This window comes from Lithobates pipiens, unplaced genomic scaffold (genome assembly GCF_037356315.1).
Source record: "Lithobates pipiens isolate NorthernLeopardFrog02 unplaced genomic scaffold, aLitPip1_a1.2 Scaffold_1, whole genome shotgun sequence".
Taxonomy (NCBI): Eukaryota; Metazoa; Chordata; class Amphibia; order Anura; family Ranidae; genus Lithobates; species Lithobates pipiens.
In genome coordinates this window covers 137,118,705-137,139,638 of record NW_027507685.1, presented here as the reverse complement: position 1 = coordinate 137,139,638, position 20,934 = coordinate 137,118,705, and the positions used below count along the sequence as shown (strand labels likewise).

At 44.1% G+C, this 20,934-nt stretch overlaps 1 protein-coding gene across 1 annotated transcript in view; it reads right to left on the bottom strand.

Annotated features, from left to right (window-relative positions):
- LOC143987431 (histo-blood group ABO system transferase-like) overlaps positions 1-3,224 on the bottom strand; it is a 66,994-nt gene extending 63,770 nt beyond the window's left edge. The window contains exon 1 of the mRNA XM_077486138.1: positions 3,196-3,224. Within this exon, the coding sequence (XP_077342264.1) occupies positions 3,196-3,224 (29 nt within the window). The remainder of the gene's footprint in view (positions 1-3,195) is intronic.
- Between the last annotated feature and the right edge of the window lie 17,710 nt (positions 3,225-20,934).

The following is a 20,934-nucleotide window of genomic DNA, read 5'->3' as shown; positions in this document are numbered from 1 at the left end:
GTCGGATATTCCGACTGTGTGTGGTCTGCAACGGACTGTTTCCGTCGGAATATCCGACGGACCAAGTTTTCCAACTTGCGGTATAATTTTCCGACAAAATGCTCCTATCGGACATACTCCGATCATGTGTAGCCTACTCCGATGGACAAAGTGCCACGCATGCTCAGATCAAATTCCTAGACCAAAGCTATTGGCTACTAGCCTGAACGTAGTCCCGTCGTAACGAAATAATGTCATCATGTTATGTACAATCGGATTTTCCAACAGTTTAGTCTGACTATGTGTATGTAACATCACTTCCGGACCTCTTCCGGAATTAATCTGTCGGAATTACTCCGACGGATTTGGTTGTCGGAATCTCCGACCGTGTGTACAAGGGCTAAGAGTACCTTAACTTCCTTTCCAACCCTCTGATCCCAAGTTGAAAGACTGTTCAATTGTCTGAGTTTGCAAATAAAATCCATTCAAGTGGATCTATTGTCAGTCTCTAGTTACTGGTCCATCTACCACGGGACATCCCCTAGACGTGCCATAAGGAAAACCGAAGGTAACGGTAAGTCCAAAAATAACCAGCAGCTCCTTCGGGGGTTAGTGCTACACATTAGTCTGACCCCCAGTTTTAGAAGCCAAGTATCATATTTGGAAGCAGTGTGTGTATGTATGTATGTATGTATGTATGTATGTGTGTGTATATATATATATATATATATATATATATATATATATATATATATATATAATTACCGTATATACTCGAGTATAGGCCGACCCGAATATAAGCCGAGGCCCCCAATTTACCCCCAAAAAAACTGGCAAACTTATTGACTCGTGTATAAGCCGAGGGTGAGACATGCCTGTCCATCCCTGTGTGTGTGTCCGTCCCTGTGTGTCCGTCCATCCCTGTGTGTGTGTCCATCCCTGTGTGTCCGTCCATCCCTGTGTGTGTGTGTGTCCATCCATCCATCCATCCCTGTGTGTGTGTGTCCATCCATCCATCCATCCCTGTGTGTGTGTGTGTCCATCCATCCATCCATCCCTGTGTGTGTGTGTCTCCATCCATCCATCCATCCCTGTGTGTGTGTGTCTCCATCCATCCATCCATCCCTGTGTGTGTGTCTCCATCCATCCATCCCTGTGTGTGTGTGTCTCCATCCATCCCTGTGTGTGTGTGTGTGTGTGTGTGTGTGTGTGTCCAGCCTACCTGTGTCCCGAGCCTCCGTCCCGTGCCTTGCCTCCTTGCCTCCGTCCCGTGCCGTGCCTTGCCTCCGTCCCGTGTCGTGCCTTGCCTCCGTCCCGTCCCGTGCCGTGCCTTGCCTCCGTCCCGTCCCATGCCTTGCCAGGATCACCGCTCTTCGTCGGCGCCTCGGCGGCCATACTACAATTCGAAAGCCGCGCCTCCGCCTCCGCCTCCGCCTGTGATAGGCGGAACACTGAATTTCCCAGCAGCCTGTGTTCCGCCTATCACGGACATCGTCTCATCCTCGTACTACGGACGAGGATGAGACGATGTCCGTGATAGGCGGAACACAGGCTGCTGGGAAATTCAGTGTTCCGCCTATCACAGGCGGAGGCGGAGGCGGAGGCGCGGCTTTCAAATTGTAGTATGTCCGCCGTCTGTCTGCTCGATACGCTGATCGAGCAGTCAGACGGCAATGACTCGAGTATAAGCCGAGGGGGGCACTTTCAGCCTCAAAAAAGAGGCTGAAAATCTCGGCTTATACTCGAGTATATACGGTAGTGCCTTGAAATATCCCTTGAAATTGTCCACATTTTGTCATGTTTATTTGATAGACCAACACAAAGTGGCACATAATTGTGAAGTGGAAAGAAAATGATAAATGGTTTTCCAAATTTCTTACAAATATCTGAAAAGTGTGATGTGCATTTGTATTCAGTCCCTTTTACTCTGATACCCCTAACTAAAATTTAGTCACCTAAGAAGTCACCTAATTAGTAAAGTTACCAAAGAAGTCACCTAATTAGTAAATACATTCTACCTGTATGTATTTTAATCTCAGTAGAAATGCAGATGTTATGTGAAGCCCTCAGAGGTTTGTTAGATAACCTTAGTGAACAAATAGTATTATGAAGGGACACACCAGACAGGTCAGGGATAAAGTTGTGGAGAAGTTTAAAAGAGGGTTAGGGGATAAAAAAATATCCCAAGCTTTAAACATCTCAATCCATCAACTGAAAATGGAAAGAGTGTTGCACAACTGAAAACCCTACCAAGACATGGACATCCACATAAACTGACAGGCCGAGTAAGGAGAGCATTTATCAGAGAAGCAGTCAAGAGGTCCACGGTAACTCTAGAGGAGCTGCAGAGAGCCACATCTCAGGTGGCAGAATCTGTCCACATGACAACTTAGTTGTGCACTCCACAAATCTGGCCTTTATGGAAGAGTGGCAAGAAGAAAGCTAGTGTTGAAAGAAAGCCTGTTTGAAGTTTGCCATAAGCCATGTGGGGGATGCAGCAAATATGTGGAAGAAGGTGCTTTGTTCAGATGAGGCCTCCTCCATCGGCGAGATTGACACCTTGCTAGCCCTGTCGCCTGGTATGGATTTAAAGGGGAACCCCTACGCCGAAAAAACGGTGTGGGGGTCCCCCCAAAGTCCATGCCAGACTCTTATCCGAGCACGCAGCCCGGCCGTTCAGGAAAGGGGGCTGTGACAAGCGAGCGCCCCCCCCCCCCCTCCTGAGCCATACCAGGCCATGTGCCCTCAACATGAGGGGTGCTTTGGGGGAAGGAGGGGCACTGCGGCCCCCCCATCCCAAAGCACCTTGTCCCCATGTTGATGAGGGGCTTATCATAATCAGGGAGCCACCTTTAATAGGGTGGGGGGCTGGGATCTGGGGCCCCCTTATGTGAATGAGTATGGGGAAGGTACTACCCCTACCCATTCACACGAGGGAAAAAGTGTTAATAAAAAAAACACAACACAGGTTTTTAAAGTAGTTTATTAGACAGATCCGGGGGTCTTCTTCTGACTTCGAGGGTCTTCTCGCCGGGCTCCTCTGCTATCTTCTGCTCTTTTTTTTCAATACTCTTTATTACAAAATATTTTTCTTACATAATAATTTACATAGTTACATTTTATATCCTTATACAATTCTTCATATACATCTAATTACATTTCCATTTTCTCCTCTCATTCACTCCATTCTCTCACATCCACTCATGGTCACATTACCCTGCGTTTTTAGATATTCCTGAGTCCATTGTTAAGCATGATCTATTCCACTTTGCCCATATATTTTCATATCTCTGCACATTTCCCCTTTGTTCATACATTATTCTTTCATAAGGTAGAACCTGATTTACTGTTCTCACCCATTGAGTTATTGAAATATGGTGTCGCCTTACAAAATAGTATATATAAAAGGTACCATCATCCCATAAAGATTTCAGTAGAAAGAATGTGATGCTCAGCAAATAGTGCCTTCAAAGAGGGTATCTATGAGCAACAAGGGAAGAAAAGGGGACTATTGCGGTACCAAGAAAGTAAAGTGGTTTTGAAAAAGATATAAAAAAAAAACACATTTATTTAGAATATTAATTAACAATGACATCACAAAAAGACAACACGCATATCAAAAAACATTACATGATCATTAAAGGGATTTGTTACTATGATGTATAGTGCCCCTCCAGAAGAGACAAGGGTCATTGAGTACAGGATTTAGACGTTTTCCTCGACTAGTTTCGCGACAGAACATCGCTTTCTCAAGAGGCGTCACCTGTGCAATCTATTAAGATATAGTAATGGTTTATTAAGAAAACATTTTAATTAAATATGCCAAGGGGAAAAGTAACATTGTCATTGTACAACACATTTTATATACAGTATCAAAAAAGATGATCAAAATCCAATGACTCACCAAATTTCCTTTTATTCCCTTGTTGCTCATAGATACCCTCTTTGAAGGCACTATTTGCTGAGCATCACATTCTTTCCATTGAGTTATTGTCGGTGGGTTTGGTTTAATCCATTTCTCTATTATTTGTTTTCTTGCCAGAAATAATACTTCCTGTAAGAAAATCTGATTATATCTGCCACCTTTCTTATCCCTTAATATCCCCAGCAAACAGAGTTCCAACGTAGCCAAAATAGGTTTATTTAAAACTTTTTCTATTTTTCTAATCACCTGTTGCCAGTATCCCCCTTTTTTACCCCAATACCACATTATTTGAAGGAAGTCTGCTCCCCCTTGCCCACATTTAGTGCATTTTGGTTCATGCATCCTCCCCATTTTATACAGTCTATTTTGAGCCAAGTATGTCTGGTGAATTATATTTAACTGAATTATCCTATTATTCATTGCCGGGGATACTTTCAGGTGAGAGGTGCAGACTTCATCCCATTCTTGATCACTCATGTCTGGGATAGCTGCCTGCCATTTATCTCTTATTCTCAATGGTTCACCTCCTATTTTTTTCTGTAACAAGTGTTAGTAGAGCTTAGATATTAATCCCTTAGGTCCCTGTGATCTCAAAATACCTATAAAGGGGATATTTCGATATTTAGAATTCTTTCCTTCTGAACTATACCTGAAGCACCTGTCTAAGCTGAATGTATCTATAGAACTAGTACTAGTATCACTGGAATGTGCACACAAAATATTGAAAGTGACAGCCAATGATCCCAGCGCCCTATGCAGTAAGTCAAAACTCACCCTAACAAGCTGCTATCATACAGAAGGACAAAATCACAAAAATATATAGTATACCGTATCCGTACCCTAATTACCCCGCATATACTATATTGACAGCGCTAAAACAAAAAAGGGGAAATAATCAAAAAATAAAATATAATAAATATATAAAGGAAAAAATATAATAAATACATGGAGGATAATAACTCAGTGTCTAAAAAAAGTCACTAGCAAGTGTCCATAATATCTCCAAACATATATGACTCAATATTCAATTGAGCTATCACACTTTGGAAAAAAGTTCAGAAAAGCAGATCCATCTCCGAAGAAGAAAAAACCAGTGTGCGAAGGGTCTGACGGCCGGTGACACCCCTTATGGTAATTCACTCACCAGAACCCAAAGGGTTAACAGGCACTTCACTACGGCTGCAGAAGTAGTCCCACTAGTGTCCCTCCGGAAAATCGTCTTATCATAACACCATAGGTTCCTCTCTCTCGGGCTCCCTGCTCTCTCACCGATAAGAGTTCACTTAATTCTCATTCACAGCTCCAGATCCACATATAGAAAACAATAAAATATAGATTCCATAGTGCAACACAGCTTTATTCATTAAAAACACTCATGCGCTTAAAATCATACGTACACAATGTGCACAGCAAAATGTCACATTTGAAATGTCACTTGCAGCGATAACGAGGTGGTCTCACCGCAGTCCTGAGCGCGTTTGGTCGAATACTGCCTCAGCTTCCACGGCGGGTCCCGGGTAACCACTCCGAATAGCCTGCTCTGGTGACGTATAGCTGCCTGGTCACGCCCATACGCGTTTCGTCATCACGTCTTCGTCCGTGGGCGTGGCCAGGCAACGCAGCTAGTCAATTTAAATACCTTGCGGGGCGGGAAGCCAGATCAAAATAACGCCCACGTCCGGCCCCCTCTCCTCGCATTCGATGTGACAATGTAATGACATCGCCGTATAAGCGATCGTCATAACAACGGCCTGCTAAAAATCACTATCTAGCTTAAGGGGAAGGAAATGAAGAAAACCTTCTGCTTTGTTTATTGTTACATGATTAGGTCCCGCCGTGCAAGCCATCAGCATACCGGCCAGGATACTAATAACAAAACCTTATCCTTATTGCCTATCTAAAATACCTGTATGCCTACCCCATCACCTATATTAGTTTAAACAGGGCATATCATTACTATGATATAACAAATCCGGGGCATACTGCTGTAGATATTATGAGTCTACACTAAACCATATTACAATATACCAAAGTCACCTATGTGCAAACTATAAGTGATCAAAATTATCATTCACTGATCGACCAATAAGCACAAAATCCCAATTATCCAGTCTAGATGACAGAGGTGAGAAAAAGTGAAAATGAAAATAAAATAATATGGTAAAAGAAAATATAAGACAAATAAATAAAATAAAAAATAAAAATAAATAAAAATAAAATTAAAAATGAAAATAAATATAAAAATAAAAATAAATATGAAAATGAAATAAAAAAAAAAATAAATAAAAAAAAAAATAAAAATAAAAATAAAAATAAAAATAAAATACACTCAAACTCAAATCCCAACTGTTCTATAATAGATAAAATCAGTAATCACTAATAAAGCAGTTAATATCTAACTCTATGTTCAAACCAAAAGGACTCAAAGTATTTGTACGGAAAATCCATTCCGTTTCTCGCTTGGATATCTCCCGGACTAGGTTGCTGCCCTTCCAATCAGGAAAGATCCTATCCACTCCCCAAAACTTGAGTCCAGTTGGGTCCCTACCATGTTCACGTCTAAAATGTAGGGAAACACTATGCTCTTTATAACCGATGGAGATGTTATAAATATGTTCTGCTATCCTGGTGCATAGCTTTCTTTTAGTACGTCCTACATACATAAGCCCGCATGGGCACTGAAGGACATATACTACATGCGTGGTAACACATGTAATGAATTGATCGATTTTGAAATTTTGTCCATTACCAGTGGAGGTGAACTGGACCAACCCTCTTAGATGATTACAAACTGATTTGCAAGCCCGGCAGTTGCGACAGGCATAAAAGCCAGCTCTATCCCAAAACATAAGCGGTTTAGAGGGAGGATCCAGTACCTTTTTAACTAATTTATCCCCAAAGGAGGAATTCCGCCTATATATAAACCTAGGTCTATCCGGAATGACGTCCCTGACGTCAATGGTTCACCTCCTATTTTTTTCTGTAACAAGTGTTAGTAGAGCTTAGATATTAATCCCTTAGGTCCCTGTGATCTCAAAATACCTATAAAGGGGATATTTCGATATTTAGAATTCTTTCCTTCTGAACTATACCTGAAGCACCTGTCTAAGCTGAATGTATCTATAGAACTGTTTACTTGAAAAGTTATATTGTTTACACAGATTTTCATAAGTTAATATTATGTTTTTATGATACAGCTGACCGATAGTTGTAATCTTGTTCTGCTTCCAGAATTTGCTATCTTCAAATATTTCTTTATGCACAAATGTTGGGTTATTCCATAAGACAGCTTCTCTTGGAATATCAGTATAACTCCTCAGTTTTTTTCCTTCTTTCCATACTGCCCTGGCCACCTTTAGACGAGGGATTTTTACTCCGACGGCCACCTTTAGACAAGGGAATTTTTCTCCTACCCTCCTCAAGTCCTTTGTTTCTAACCCTACCAGGAGATCCTCTACTTGCATTTTACTCCAGAAATATTTCTTTATCCTTGTTTTTTTTTTTCCTGTCCTACCCAAGACGTTAAGTGCTTCAAGATAGTATAGGTATAAGTCCGGGAGAACCAACCCAGCTTCTATTTTTGGCCTCTGTAATTTACCAAGTTTTAGTTTACATCTACCATATGCCCAGATAAACCTAGTCATCTGTGAGTTTAATTTTTTAAATATCCGTTTTGGTATTTTTATCGAGGAATGTGCAAACGCATACAGACACTTGGGAAGTATAATGGACTTAATCAGGTGAATTATTCCTGCCATTGATATTGGTAACCTTATCCATATTCCCAGTTTTCTCTTAACATATTCTACCAAGGGAATTAACTAGTTGCTGACTGCCGGCCGTCAAATGACGGCCAGGCGGCGCACCTATTGTTGCGGGAGGCCGTCATATGACGGCCTCCCGTTTAAACAGGGAATGCGCGCGATCGAGCGCGCATCCCTGTTTCTTCGGTGGCGGCGTGTCACGGAGACACCGCTCGCCACCGAAGGGGGTGAACAGCCATTCGTTATGGCTGTTTACCACGTGATCGGCCGTGATGAAGTCACGGCCGATCACAGATGGTCACACCCCAAACGTGCACGGCGCATGCGCGTGATCGCGAGCGCCCTGCGCGTGCACGTCGGTGGTGGCGTATTCCCCGGGAACACTGCTCGTCACCGACGCTGGTAAACAGCCATTGGCCGGCTGTTTACCCACGTGATCGGCTGTGATCCTTTCACAGCCGATCACAATAATGTAAACAAACTGCGGTAACGGGATGTTACCAGGTTCTCCTCCTCACACACCGATCGTGTGTGAGGAGGAGATTGCGGTAACATCTCGTTACCGCATACAGTGTACACCAATTATACTTATTGCCCCCCCCCCCCCAATAAAGAGGACCTGTCACCACCCCTCATAGTACCTGTCAATCACAGTACCTGTCACAGTCCATCAGAGTATTTGTGTACCTGTCACAGCACATCAGAGTACCCGAGTACCTGTCACAGCCCATCAGAGTACCTGTCAGCCCATCAGAGTACCCGAGTACCTGTCACAGTTCATCTGAGTACCCGAGTACCTGTCACAGCCCATCAGAGTACCCGAGTACCTGTCACGGCCCATCAGAGTACCCGAGTACCTGTCACGGCCCATCAGAGTACCCGAGTACCTGTCACGGCCCATCAGAGTACCCGAGTACCTGTCACGGCCCATCAGAGTACCCGAGTACCTGTCACGGCCCATCAGAGTACCCGAGTACCTGTCACGGCCCATCAGAGTACCCGAGTACCTGTCACGGCCCATCAGAGTACCCGAGTACCTGTCACGGCCCATCAGAGTACCCGAGTACCTGTCACGGCCCATCAGAGTACCCGAGTACCTGTCACGGCCCATCAGAGTACCCGAGTACCTGTCACGGCACATCAGAGTACCCGAGTACCTGTCACGGCACATCAGAGTACCCGAGTACCTGTCACGGCACATCAGAGTACCCGAGTACCTGTCACGGCACATCAGGGTACCCGAGTACCTGTCACGGCACATCAGGGTACCCGAGTACCTGTCACGGCACATCAGGGTACCCGAGTACCTGTCACGGCACATCAGGGTACCCGAGTACCTGTCACGGCACATCAGGGTACCCGAGTACCTGTCACGGCACATCAGGGTACCCGAGTACCTGTCACGGCACATCAGGGTACCCGAGTACCTGTCACAGTCCATCAGGGTACCGAGTACCTGTCACAGTCCATTAGAGTACCGAGTACCTGTCACAGTCCATTAGAGTACCGAGTACCTGTCACAGTCCATTAGAGTACCGAGTACCTGTCACAGCCCATCTGAGTACCCGAGTACCTGTCACAGTCCATCTGTGTACCAGAGTACCTGTCACAGTCCATCTGTGTACCAGAGTACCTGTCACAGCCCATCTGTGTACCCGAGTACCTGTCACAGCCCATCAGAGTACCCGAGTACCTGTCACAGCCCATCAGAGTACCCGAGTACCTGTCACAGCCCATCTGAGTACCCGAGTACCTGTCACAGTCCATCTGTGTACCAGAGTACCTGTCACAGTCCATCTGTGTACCAGAGTACCTGTCACAGTCCATCTGTGTACCAGAGTACCTGTCACAGTCCATCTGTGTACCAGAGTACCTGTCACAGTCCATCTGAGTACCCGAGTACCTGTCACAGTCCATATGAGTACCTGTCACCGCCCTTCAGAGTACCCAAATACCAGTCACCAAACCATCAGAGTACCTGTCACCAGGCCATCAGAGTACCCGAGTACCTGTCACCAGGCCATCAGAGTACCCGAGTATCTGTCACCAGGCCATCAGAGTACCCGAGTATCTGTCACCAGGCCCTCAGAGTACCCGAGTACCTGTCACCAGGCCATCAGAGTACCCCAGTACCTGTCACCAGGCCATCAGAGTACCCCAGTACCTGTCACCAGGCCATCAGAGTACCCGAGTACCTGTCACCAGGCCATCAGAGTACCCGAGTACCTGCCACCAGGCCATCAGAGTACCCGAGTACCTGCCACCAGGCCATCAGAGTACCCGAGTACCTGCCACCAGGCCATCAGAGTACCCGAGTACCTGCCACCAGGCCATCAGAGTACCCGAGTACCTGCCACCAGGCCATCAGAGTACCCGAGTACCTGCCACCAGGCCATCAGAGTACCCGAGTACCTGCCACCAGGCCATCAGAGTACCCGAGTACCTGCCACCAGGCCATCAGAGTACCCGAGTACCTGCCACCAGGCCATCAGAGTACCCGAGTACCTGCCACCAGACCATCAGAGTACCCGAGTACCTGTCACCAGACCATCAGAGTACCCGAGTACCTGTCACCAGACCATCAGAGTACCCGAGTACCTGTCACCAGACCATCAGAGTACCCGAGTACCTGTCACCAGACCATCAGAGTACCCGAGTACCTGTCACCAGACCATCAGAGTACCCGAGTACCTGTCACCAGACCATCAGAGTACCCGAGTACCTGTCACAGTCCATCAGAGTACCCGAGTACCTGTCACAGCCCATCAGAGAACCCGAGTACCTGTCACAGCCCATCAGAGTACCCGAGTACCTGTCACAGCCCATCAGAGTACCCGAGTACCTGTCACAGTCCATCTGTGTACCAGAGTACCTGTCACAGTCCATCTGTGTACCAGAGTACCTGTCACAGTCCATCTGTGTACCAGAGTACCTGTCACAGTCCATCTGTGTACCAGAGTACCTGTCACAGTCCACCTGTGTACCAGAGTACCTGTCACAGTCCATCTGTGTACCAGAGTACCTGTCACAGTCCATCTGTGTACCAGAGTACCTGTCACAGTCCATCTGTGTACCAGAGTACCTGTCACAGTCCATCTGTGTACCTGTCACCGCCCTTCAGAGTACCCAAATACCAGTCACCAAACCATCAGAGTACCTGTCACCAGGCCATCAGAGTACCCGAGTACCTGCCACCAGGCCATCAGAGTACCCGAGTATCTGTCACCAGGCCATCAGAGTACCCGAGTACCTGTCACCAGGCCATCAGAGTACCCGAGTACCTGTCACCAGGCCATCAGAGTACCCGAGTACCTGTCACCAGGCCATCAGAGTACCCGAGTACCTGTCACCAGACCATCAGAGTACCCGAGTACCTGTCACCAGACCATCAGAGTACCCGAGTACCTGTCACCAGACCATCAGAGTACCCGAGTACCTGTCACGGCACATCAGAGTACCCGAGTACCTGTCACAGCCCATCAGAGTACCCGAGTACCTGTCACGGCACATCAGAGTACCCGAGTACCTGTCACGGCACATCAGAGTACCCGAGTACCTGTCACTGCACATCAGAGAAAAGTGAAAAAATTTGTTGCGCTAAAAAGCAAAATCAATCTATATAAAACAAAAATAGCTGCTAACACAAATATTGCTGGAAACAATATATAAAGATATATGGACAATGATATAGCGCTCTATTCAAAACAAACAAAATATATAAAAAAGTTCATAAACAAGAAAATAGTGAATGGCTTCAAAATACGATCTCCTCAGATATGATGATCACATCCAAAGGCAGAAGAAGGAATAGTCATAATCCATTTCATACGCAGAGGAGGAGGGGAACCGTCACCAACACCCAAAAACACTGACTCTTACCATAGATGTACAGATAAAAACGCATGTAGTAAATCACCAAGGGGGAGGCAGTTTTCTATGCTGATTTCCCTTCGTCTACAGAAGCGCAATCATCTCAATGGGAGTCGTCCAATGGGAAAAGAGGATTCCTATTTCTGTTTAGTAGGCACTTCACTTCCCAGGAACTGCTTAAATCTCCAGACCAACAATCCTCCCAAAAACCATAGAAAACATAAAACAAAGTGGCCTCATTGCGCAGGTATACTGATAAACCAATAATCTTTTTATTCTCTAAAACCGTAGTTGAACTCACATTTAAGATGAGATATACAGGCATCAAATGACAATCGGCTACAGATGGAAAGAACGAATGAAGACCACTCCTGTGCTCCTTCTGATGTCACCAGGTCCCAAAAAACGCCCGACGTTTCGCCACCAACGTGCGTCCTCAGACGCCCCTGAGGACGCACGTTGGTGGCGAAACGTCGGGCGTTTTTTGGGACCTGGTGACATCAGAAGGAGCACAGGAGTGGTCTTCATTCGTTCTTTCCATCTGTAGCCGATTGTCATTTGATGCCTGTATATCTCAAATACCCAAATACCAGTCACCAAACCATCAGAGTACCTGTCAAATACCCAAATACCAGTCACCAAACCATCAGAGTACCTGTCACCAGGCCATCAGAGTACCCGAGTACCTGTCACCAGGCCATCAGAGTACCCGAGTATCTGTCACCAGGCCATCAGAGTACCCGAGTATCTGTCACCAGGCCCTCAGAGTACCCGAGTACCTGTCACCAGGCCATCAGAGTACCCGAGTACCTGTCACCAGGCCATCAGAGTACCCCAGTACCTGTCACCAGGCCATCAGAGTACCCGAGTACCTGTCACCAGGCCATCAGAGTACCCGAGTACCTGTCACCAGGCCATCAGAGTACCCGAGTACCTGCCACCAGGCCATCAGAGTACCCGAGTACCTGCCACCAGGCCATCAGAGTACCCGAGTACCTGCCACCAGGCCATCAGAGTACCCGAGTACCTGCCACCAGGCCATCAGAGTACCCGAGTACCTGCCACCAGGCCATCAGAGTACCCGAGTACCTGCCACCAGGCCATCAGAGTACCCGAGTACCTGCCACCAGGCCATCAGAGTACCCGAGTACCTGCCACCAGGCCATCAGAGTACCCGAGTACCTGCCACCAGGCCATCAGAGTACCCGAGTACCTGTCACCAGGCCATCAGAGTACCCGAGTACCTGTCACCAGGCCATCAGAGTACCCGAGTACCTATTTGCAGCCCATGTCTCATAGAATATACGTTGGGGTGTTTGCTTTCCAAAATGGGGTCATTTTGTGGGTAATTTCACTATCCTGGTGGTCCAGGACCTTCAAAAGTGTGATGGGTAGGAATGAAATGAGATGTGTCATTTATGCTCCTAGAACGCCTGAACGTACTACTTCAATGTTCGGCCTCTCTATGTGGCCAGGCTGTGTAAAAGTCCTACACATGTGGTATCGCCATACTCGGGAGGAGTAGCAGAATGTATTTTGGGGTGTAATTTTTGCTATATACATGTTATGTGTTAGAAATATCTTATAAATTGACAATTTTGTGTAAAAAAAAAATGCGTTTTAATTTTTTTCCACATATTCCAAAAACTTCTGGAAAAAAATGAACCGTTTAAAAGACTCATTATGCCTCACAGATTATACGTTGGGGTGTTTGCTTTCCAAAATGGGGTAATTTTATGGGAAATTCCATTGTCCTGGTACTCCTGGGCCTTCAAAAGTGTAATAGGTGGTTGAGAAATGAGATGCGTAATTTTTGCTCGTAGAACGTCTGAAGGTACTACATCATTGTTAGTGCTCTGTATGTGGCCAGGCTGTGTAAAAGTCCTACACATGTGGTATCGCTGTACTCGGGAAGAGTAGCAGAATGTATTTTGGGGTGTAATTTGTTGTATGCATATGCTGTGTGTGAGAAATAACCTGATAATATGACAATTTAGTTAAAAAAAAAAATCTTCGCTTTGCAAAGAATTGTGGGAAAAAATGACAACTTAAAAAAACTGACCATGCTACTTACTTAATACCTTGGGATGTCTACTTTGTAAAAAAGGGGTCATTTGGGGGGTATTTTTACTTTCCTGACTTGTTAGTGTCTCAAGAAATGAGGTACACCTGATGTACTGAAGGCCTGATCAGAAGTGATCAATTTTCAGTGATTGGCACCATAGTTTGTAGACTCTATAACTTTCACAAAGACGAAATAATATATACTAATGTGGGTTATTTTTACCAAAGATATGTAGCAGTATAAATTTTGGCCAAAATTTATGAAGAAAAATTACTAATTAGCAAAAATTTATGACAGAAACGAAGAAAGGCATTTTTTTTCACAAAATTTACGTTTTATTTTATTTATAGCACAAAAAATAAAAAAAACCACTAGTGATTAAATACAACTAAAAGAAAGCTCTATTTGTGTGGATGACTGAGTAATTGTCATTCAAACTGTGAGAGCGCTGAAAGCTGAAAATTGGTCTGGTCAGGAAGGGGGTGTAACTGCACTGTATTGAGGTGGTTAAATTAGCTTTCATGTCTTCCTCAGGATTCAGAGTGATATTTATTCCTAAATATTTAAACACATCAACTATTTTTAATGGGGTCTGGACTCTCCTTTCATTACCTGTATCTAGCAACATAAGTGCTGACTTCTGTCAGTTTATTTTAAGTCTGAAAATAATCCATATGTTTCTATTATTTTCATTGCTTCCATATATAATATAATATCATCCGAATACAAACCTATATGCTCAGTTTTTCCCCCACTTTAATCCCTTTATACCTTTTTGATTGTCTAAATTTATTTGCAAATGCTTCAATTGCCAAGGCAAAAAATTGAGGCGACATTGGGCAACCCTGTCTTGTTCCTCTGTGTAGTTTTATCGTGGGGGATAATATCCCATTTATTAACAAATTAGAAAATGGTTGTTTATAAATTATTCTAATCCATTTTCAAAATTTTTCCCCAAACCCATTTTTTTCTAGGACTGTCTGTAGAAATTCCCATTCTATGGAATCAAATGCCTTGGCCATATATAATGATGCCAAGGCACTTGTTTCCGAAGTGAACTCTCTCATCTGTATCATAAACTGCATTCCTCTAATATTAATTGAAGTGGATTTCCCTGGCATAAATCCAGTTTGGTCATCCGCTACAATAGACAAAATTACCTCATTAAGCCTTTAAGCTAACATTTTTGCCAGTACCTTGTAATCTATGTTTAGTAATGAAATTGGTCTATATGACCCACATTCAGTTCTATCTTTATCTGGTTTTGGTATCAATATAACTGTTACTTCGTACATAGAGGGGGGCATTACTCCCTGTGAGTATGTCTCTCTATACATTTTTGTCATAACTGGTGCCTTAAACGTATCCCAAAATACTCCATCTATTTTTCTATCTCCATACGCTTCCAGAAACATGCCAAGCTGCTCCGGTATTCTATCGTTTGATCCAATCTATAGCCCGGCCTTCTTCCTTTAGGGCCCATTTTTAGATCAAAGGTCAATCCAGAGTGATCAGACACCCCTTGTGGCATGTAACCAGCAGACTGCACCATGGACAGAACCTTCTCATTACCCAATGCCATATCTATTCTAGACATGCACCCTCTCCCTGGTGCATGCCATGAATAGGATCAAATCTCTGGGTTTCTAATCCTCCATAGATCAACCCATCCAACTTTGTTTATGAATTTTTCCAGCATCTTTGATCCTACTATTCCTTTTTGATTATTTCTCCCAAACCTATCCTTCTTTGAGTTTAAACACATGTGCCTCTGGGTATTCTGACATAAATAATATTGCTTCCTTCAATACTCCCTTTGTAGCAGGTGGAGAGTTATATATTTCCATAATTACAAATGGCAATGAATGCATCAAGGCAAAAACAAAAACATATCTTCCTTCCGGGTCTCTTTTTTCTTTAATACATTCCAACGTCACTGCCCGATGCACCATAATAGAGACCCCTCTTGAATATGTTGTATGACATGAGTGGCTCGACCATTGTATACAAGGTTTCTTTAAATAGTCCAGTCTCTCTTTAGTCAAGTGTGTTTCTTGAATACAAATGATCTTAGTTTACTAATTTCTGTAAAAACCTATGTTCATTTTGCGTACCCATACCTCTCACATTCCATGACAAAAAAGTATATTGATTACTCATATTAGTTATTTTTTAATTTTTAACCTTCTTTTCACCAAATATCCTAAATATCACCCTTTTCCTCGTGACCATTCTCCTTTCTACATATCCCTCCCTCCTTCCCCACTCATTCAACCATTCAACTACATTCTTCGTCAAACAATATTTTAGGGCATTACTGATATACTGCATTTTGCTATATAGGTAATTTGTTTAGATTTCAACCCTTCTGCTCCTCAACCCCCCCACCTTTTCTTAAAGAATATAGGAGAGCAGGAGGAAGGGGCAAGGGTGGAGGAGGAAGGGAAGAAAGGAAAAGGGGGAGGCTATTTCTCCCTCCCCTCCCCCCCAAAGAGGAGAAGAGGGAGGGCAAAAAAAAGGGGGGGGGATAAAAATGTATTTTCTTGCCCCCTTCCCCCCTCCCTCCCCTCTCTTAACCACTTTGTGCCGCTCTATAGCCAAAAGACGGCTACAGAGCAGACGCTAATTGCTGGGAGGCCATCCCTGGATGTCCTCCTGTTTACTTCCCTAATGTGCGCCGCCGCGGGAGCGCGTCTGGGAAGTTCTGTGTTGGCTGTGTCCCTCGTACACAGCCAATCACAGATCGTGATTGGCCATTTAGCACTCGATCGGCTAGTCCAATGTGAGGTAATCTCATATGTAAACATATGAGATCATCTCTCATCGCCGGCTCCCCTCCTCACACAGAGCGTGTGAGGAGGGAGAGCTTTCGTGCTGCAGCTCAGTGAGTACACACACACACACAGTAAAACACACACACAGTGAAACACACACACATGCCCACCTGTCCCCAGTGCCACCTATCAGTGCCATCTCTCCCCTGTGCCACCTATCAGCGCCATCTCTCCCCTGTGCCACCTATCAGTGCCATCTGTCCCCAGTGTGACCTGTCCCCAGTGCCACCTATCAGTGCCATCTGTCCCCAGTGCCACCTTTCAGTGCCATGTGTCCCCAGTGCCACCTAACAGTGTCATCTGTCCCCAGTGCCACCTGTCCCCAGTGCCACGTGTCCCCAGTGCCACCCATCCCTAGTGCCACGTGTCCCCAGTGCCACCCGTCCCCAGTGCCACATGTTCCCAGTGCCACCTGTCCCTAGTGCCATGTGTCCCCAGTGCCACCTGCAAGTGTCACGTGTCATCAGTGCCACGTATTGGTGCCATCTGTCATCAGTGTCAGGTGTCATCAGTACCACGTATTAGTGCCATCTGTCATCACTGCCACATATTAGTGCCATCTGTCATCAGTGCCACATCAGTGTCACATGTCATCAGTGCCACATATTAGTTCCATCTGTCATCGGTGTCAAGTGTCATCAGTGGCACATATTAGTGCCATCAGTGCCACATCAGTGTCACGTGTCATTGTCCTGGTGCTCCAGGGCCTTCAAAAGTGTAATAGGTAGTCAACAAGTTAGATGTGTAATTTATGCTCCTAGAACACGTGACGGTGCTCCCTGCATGTTGGGTCTCTCTAAGTGGTTAGGCTGTGAAAAAGTCCCACACATGTGGTATCGTAATAGTCAGGACGAGTAGCAGAATTTATTTTGGGGTGTCATTTGTGGTATACACGTGCCATGTGAGAGAAATAACCTATAACCTATTACAATGACAATTTTGTGGGGAAAAAAATAAAAAACAAACAATTTTTCATTTTGCAAAGAATTGTGGGAAAAAATGACAACACCAAAAACCTCACTATGCCTCTTACTAAATACCTTGGAATGTCTACTTTCCAAAAAGGGGTCATTTGAGGAGTATTTGTACTTTCCTGACTTATTCGGGTCGCAAGAAATGAGATAGGCCACCAGTACATCAGATGTGATACATTTTTTATGATTCACACCACAGCTTGTAGACTCTCTAACTTTCACAAAGACCAAATAATATCCACTAATTTTGGTTATTTTTACCAAAGATATGTAGCAGTACAAATTATGGCCAAAATTTATGAAGAAAAATTAATAATTTGCATAATTTTATCACAGAAACAAAGAAAAATGCGTATTTTTTTCTAAATTTTCTGTCTTTTTTCATTTATAGCGCAAAAAATAAAAAACCCAGAGGTGATCAAATACCACCAAAAGAAATCTCTATTTGTGGGGAAAAAAGGACAAAAAAATCATTTGGGTACAGTGTTACATGACTGAGTAATTGTCATTCAAAGTGTGAGAGCACCGAAAGCTGAAAATTGGTCTGGGCAGGAGGGGTGTTTAAGTGCCCAGTAGGCAAGTGGATAAAATCCTTTACCCTGTGTATATCTCTATTTTCCTATTGATTCACACCCCTTTACCCCCTCTCCACCTCCCCCCTAATCTCTTCCCCTCAATCTTGTGTTTACTTGTGTTGAATAATATAATTTTTTTAAATTTTAGTCTTTTAGTGTCTTTAGTGTCTAGTTTCCTATTTTCCCTTTCCCTTTCGTGTACTCGCAATCCTATACTGTATTCAAATTCACTGTGTTTCCCTCTCCTCAACCCACCCACCTTTTCCTAAAGAATATAGGAGAGCAGGAGGAAAGGTCAAGGGTGGAGGAGGAAGGGAAGAAAGGAAAAGGGGGAAAAAAAAGGCAATTTCTCCCTCCTCTCCCCCCCACAGCATAAAAGAGACCAAGGTCTCAGATGGTGACAGCGGTGTACCCTTAGTTCCAAACTAGGAGGACTTCTCCCCACATTAAGGCAGGATCTCTAACAGCCACTGTCTATTACAATGCCCCGCCCTTCTACCTCCAAGGGCGGGGCGTTGTAATAGACAGTGGCTGTTAGAGATCCTGCCTTAATGTGGGGAGAAGTCCTCCTAGTTTGGAACTAAGGGTACACCGCTGTCACCATCTGAGACCTTGGTCTCTTTTATGCTGTTTGCCTTACAGCAGTAAGGTAATGGGCCACCCTACATGTTAGATGCGGGACACTGAAGAGACACCAGAGTGTGCACAGTTTGCGTTGTATTGCACCTGCTACTACAAGAAGCACTTTACGGACTCTTTGACACTCTTTAATTTTATTTTTATTTTGTTTGCAGTCTGAGAGATTTCTACATTTGTCTGCACTGAATGTTTCACCATCAAGTTTTGCTTTATACACACTTTGTGTGATATTTTATTTATTTGCATTTATCACCGTATGGGTATATGCGATTTCTTTTTTATTTATGCGACTTTATGTGTTTTTATTTACACCGAGTAAGATAATTTATTTTTTGGCATTCATCACTTTCACTGTGTGATTTTATGCGATTTTACTTTGGTCTATGCGATTTTATATATGTGGTTTTTATTTCTTTACACATATATATATATGCGTTTGGAATGTTTTGTTGCACTAGTCACTTTAATCACTGATCACGATTTATCACGGGAATCAGAATTTATTCACAGATAATTTATGTATTTATTGGTTAGCATTTTAGTGATTAATATTATTTAGTTTCTTGGTTTAAGGGAGCGCAGCACCATTTATTAGATTTTTTTGTTATATGTTTCAGTGGTAGGGCTTATACCTCTGTCGGTGTTTGGCTGCAACCCTATTTGAGGCTTAATAGATTTTATTTAAGATAGCGCAGGGATACTCTTTTCTATCACTTTATACTATATTTAAATTCACTGTGTTTCCCTTTACTCAAAAATTGCACCAAAAACACCAAACCCAACATCAAACATGCAGGAAAAAAAAATTGATTTTCCTTCCCCCCCCTCCCTGCCTCCAATAAAATAATGGAACCCCTCAGAACAGCTAAGTTTCAGGGGCTTCCCACAGCTCCCTAGTTCCTCTTATTGAGGTACAGATTTAACAGTCCGCAACCATTCTTTGGCTTGTTTCGGTGTACTAAAAAACATAATCTTTCCTCCTTCCTCCACTCTCAACTGTGCTGGATACGCCATGGAGTATTCAATTCCTGCCTCTCTCAATTTTCGTTTTATTTCATAAAAAGTTGTCCTTTGCTTTTGTAGTTCCAAAGAAAAGTCCGGAAATATTGACACTTTACTGTTCTCGTAATAAATCTCTACCTTTTGTCTGGCCTTTTACAAAATCATATCTCTATCTCTGCAATTTAATAAGTGCACCAGAAACGGTCTAGGGGGAAGCCCTGGTTTTGGTACTACCGCCGTCACCCTGTGTGCCCTTTCAACTGCAAATGCTGCTGAAACCTCCATATCTGGGAATACCTTTCTCACCCATTTTTCCATAAAGTCCCCAGGGTTAAACCACGTTTTCTCAGGCAAACCGACTATTCTTAAATTATTGCGTGCATCCGATTCTCAAAATCATCAGATTTTTGATGGCATATACCAATCTGCTTTTCTGCTATAGCTAGCCTCTTAGCCCTTGCACACACGGTCGGAGATTCCGATGGAATGTGTCCTATCGGACCGTTTTGTCAGATATTCCGACTGTGTGTGGTCTGCATTGGACTGTTTCCGTCGGAATATCCGACGGACCAACTTTTCCAACTTGCCAGTAAAATTTTCCGTCAAAATGCTCCTATCGGACATACTCCGATCATGTGTAGCCTACTCCGACGGACAAAGTGCCACGCATGCTCAGATCAAATTTCTAGACCAAAGCTATTGGCTACTAGCCTGAATGTAGTCCCATCGTAACGAAATAACGTCATCACGTTATGTACAATTGGATTTTCCGACAATTTAGTCCGACTGTGTGTATGCAACATCACTTCCGGACCTCGTAATTAATTAATCCGTTTGGTTGTCGGAATCTCCGACCGTGTGTACAAGGGCTTAGACATAGGATTAACAGCATCCTCCAATAAAGATATCCTGTTTTCCACTTCTGCCATTCTGTCTCTAATGCTCTACATATCATGCCTGATCAGTCCTTTGTCACATTTAATCTCATCCATTTTACCTGTCAGATCCGCGTCGCTTGTTCGGATGGCCTCCATTAATTGAGAGTTCATCTGTTCCAGGGTCAATTTAGAGTGTTTTTCAGCTTTCCCGGACTGCAGCTGTGGCGTACTAGGTTTCTGGATCTCCAGAGCTGCTGGTTCACCACTCCTAGAGTCGATTCAGTTCGCATTGTGCGCTATATAAGTATTTCATTCACTCCGTGTCTGTGGAGAGCTTCGCCCGCCATCTTGCTTATCCGTTTGTGCGAACTCCTTGAGGCGATCTGCCACGGGGTAAGGGTCTCAGTAGCAGATACTATTCAGGATCCC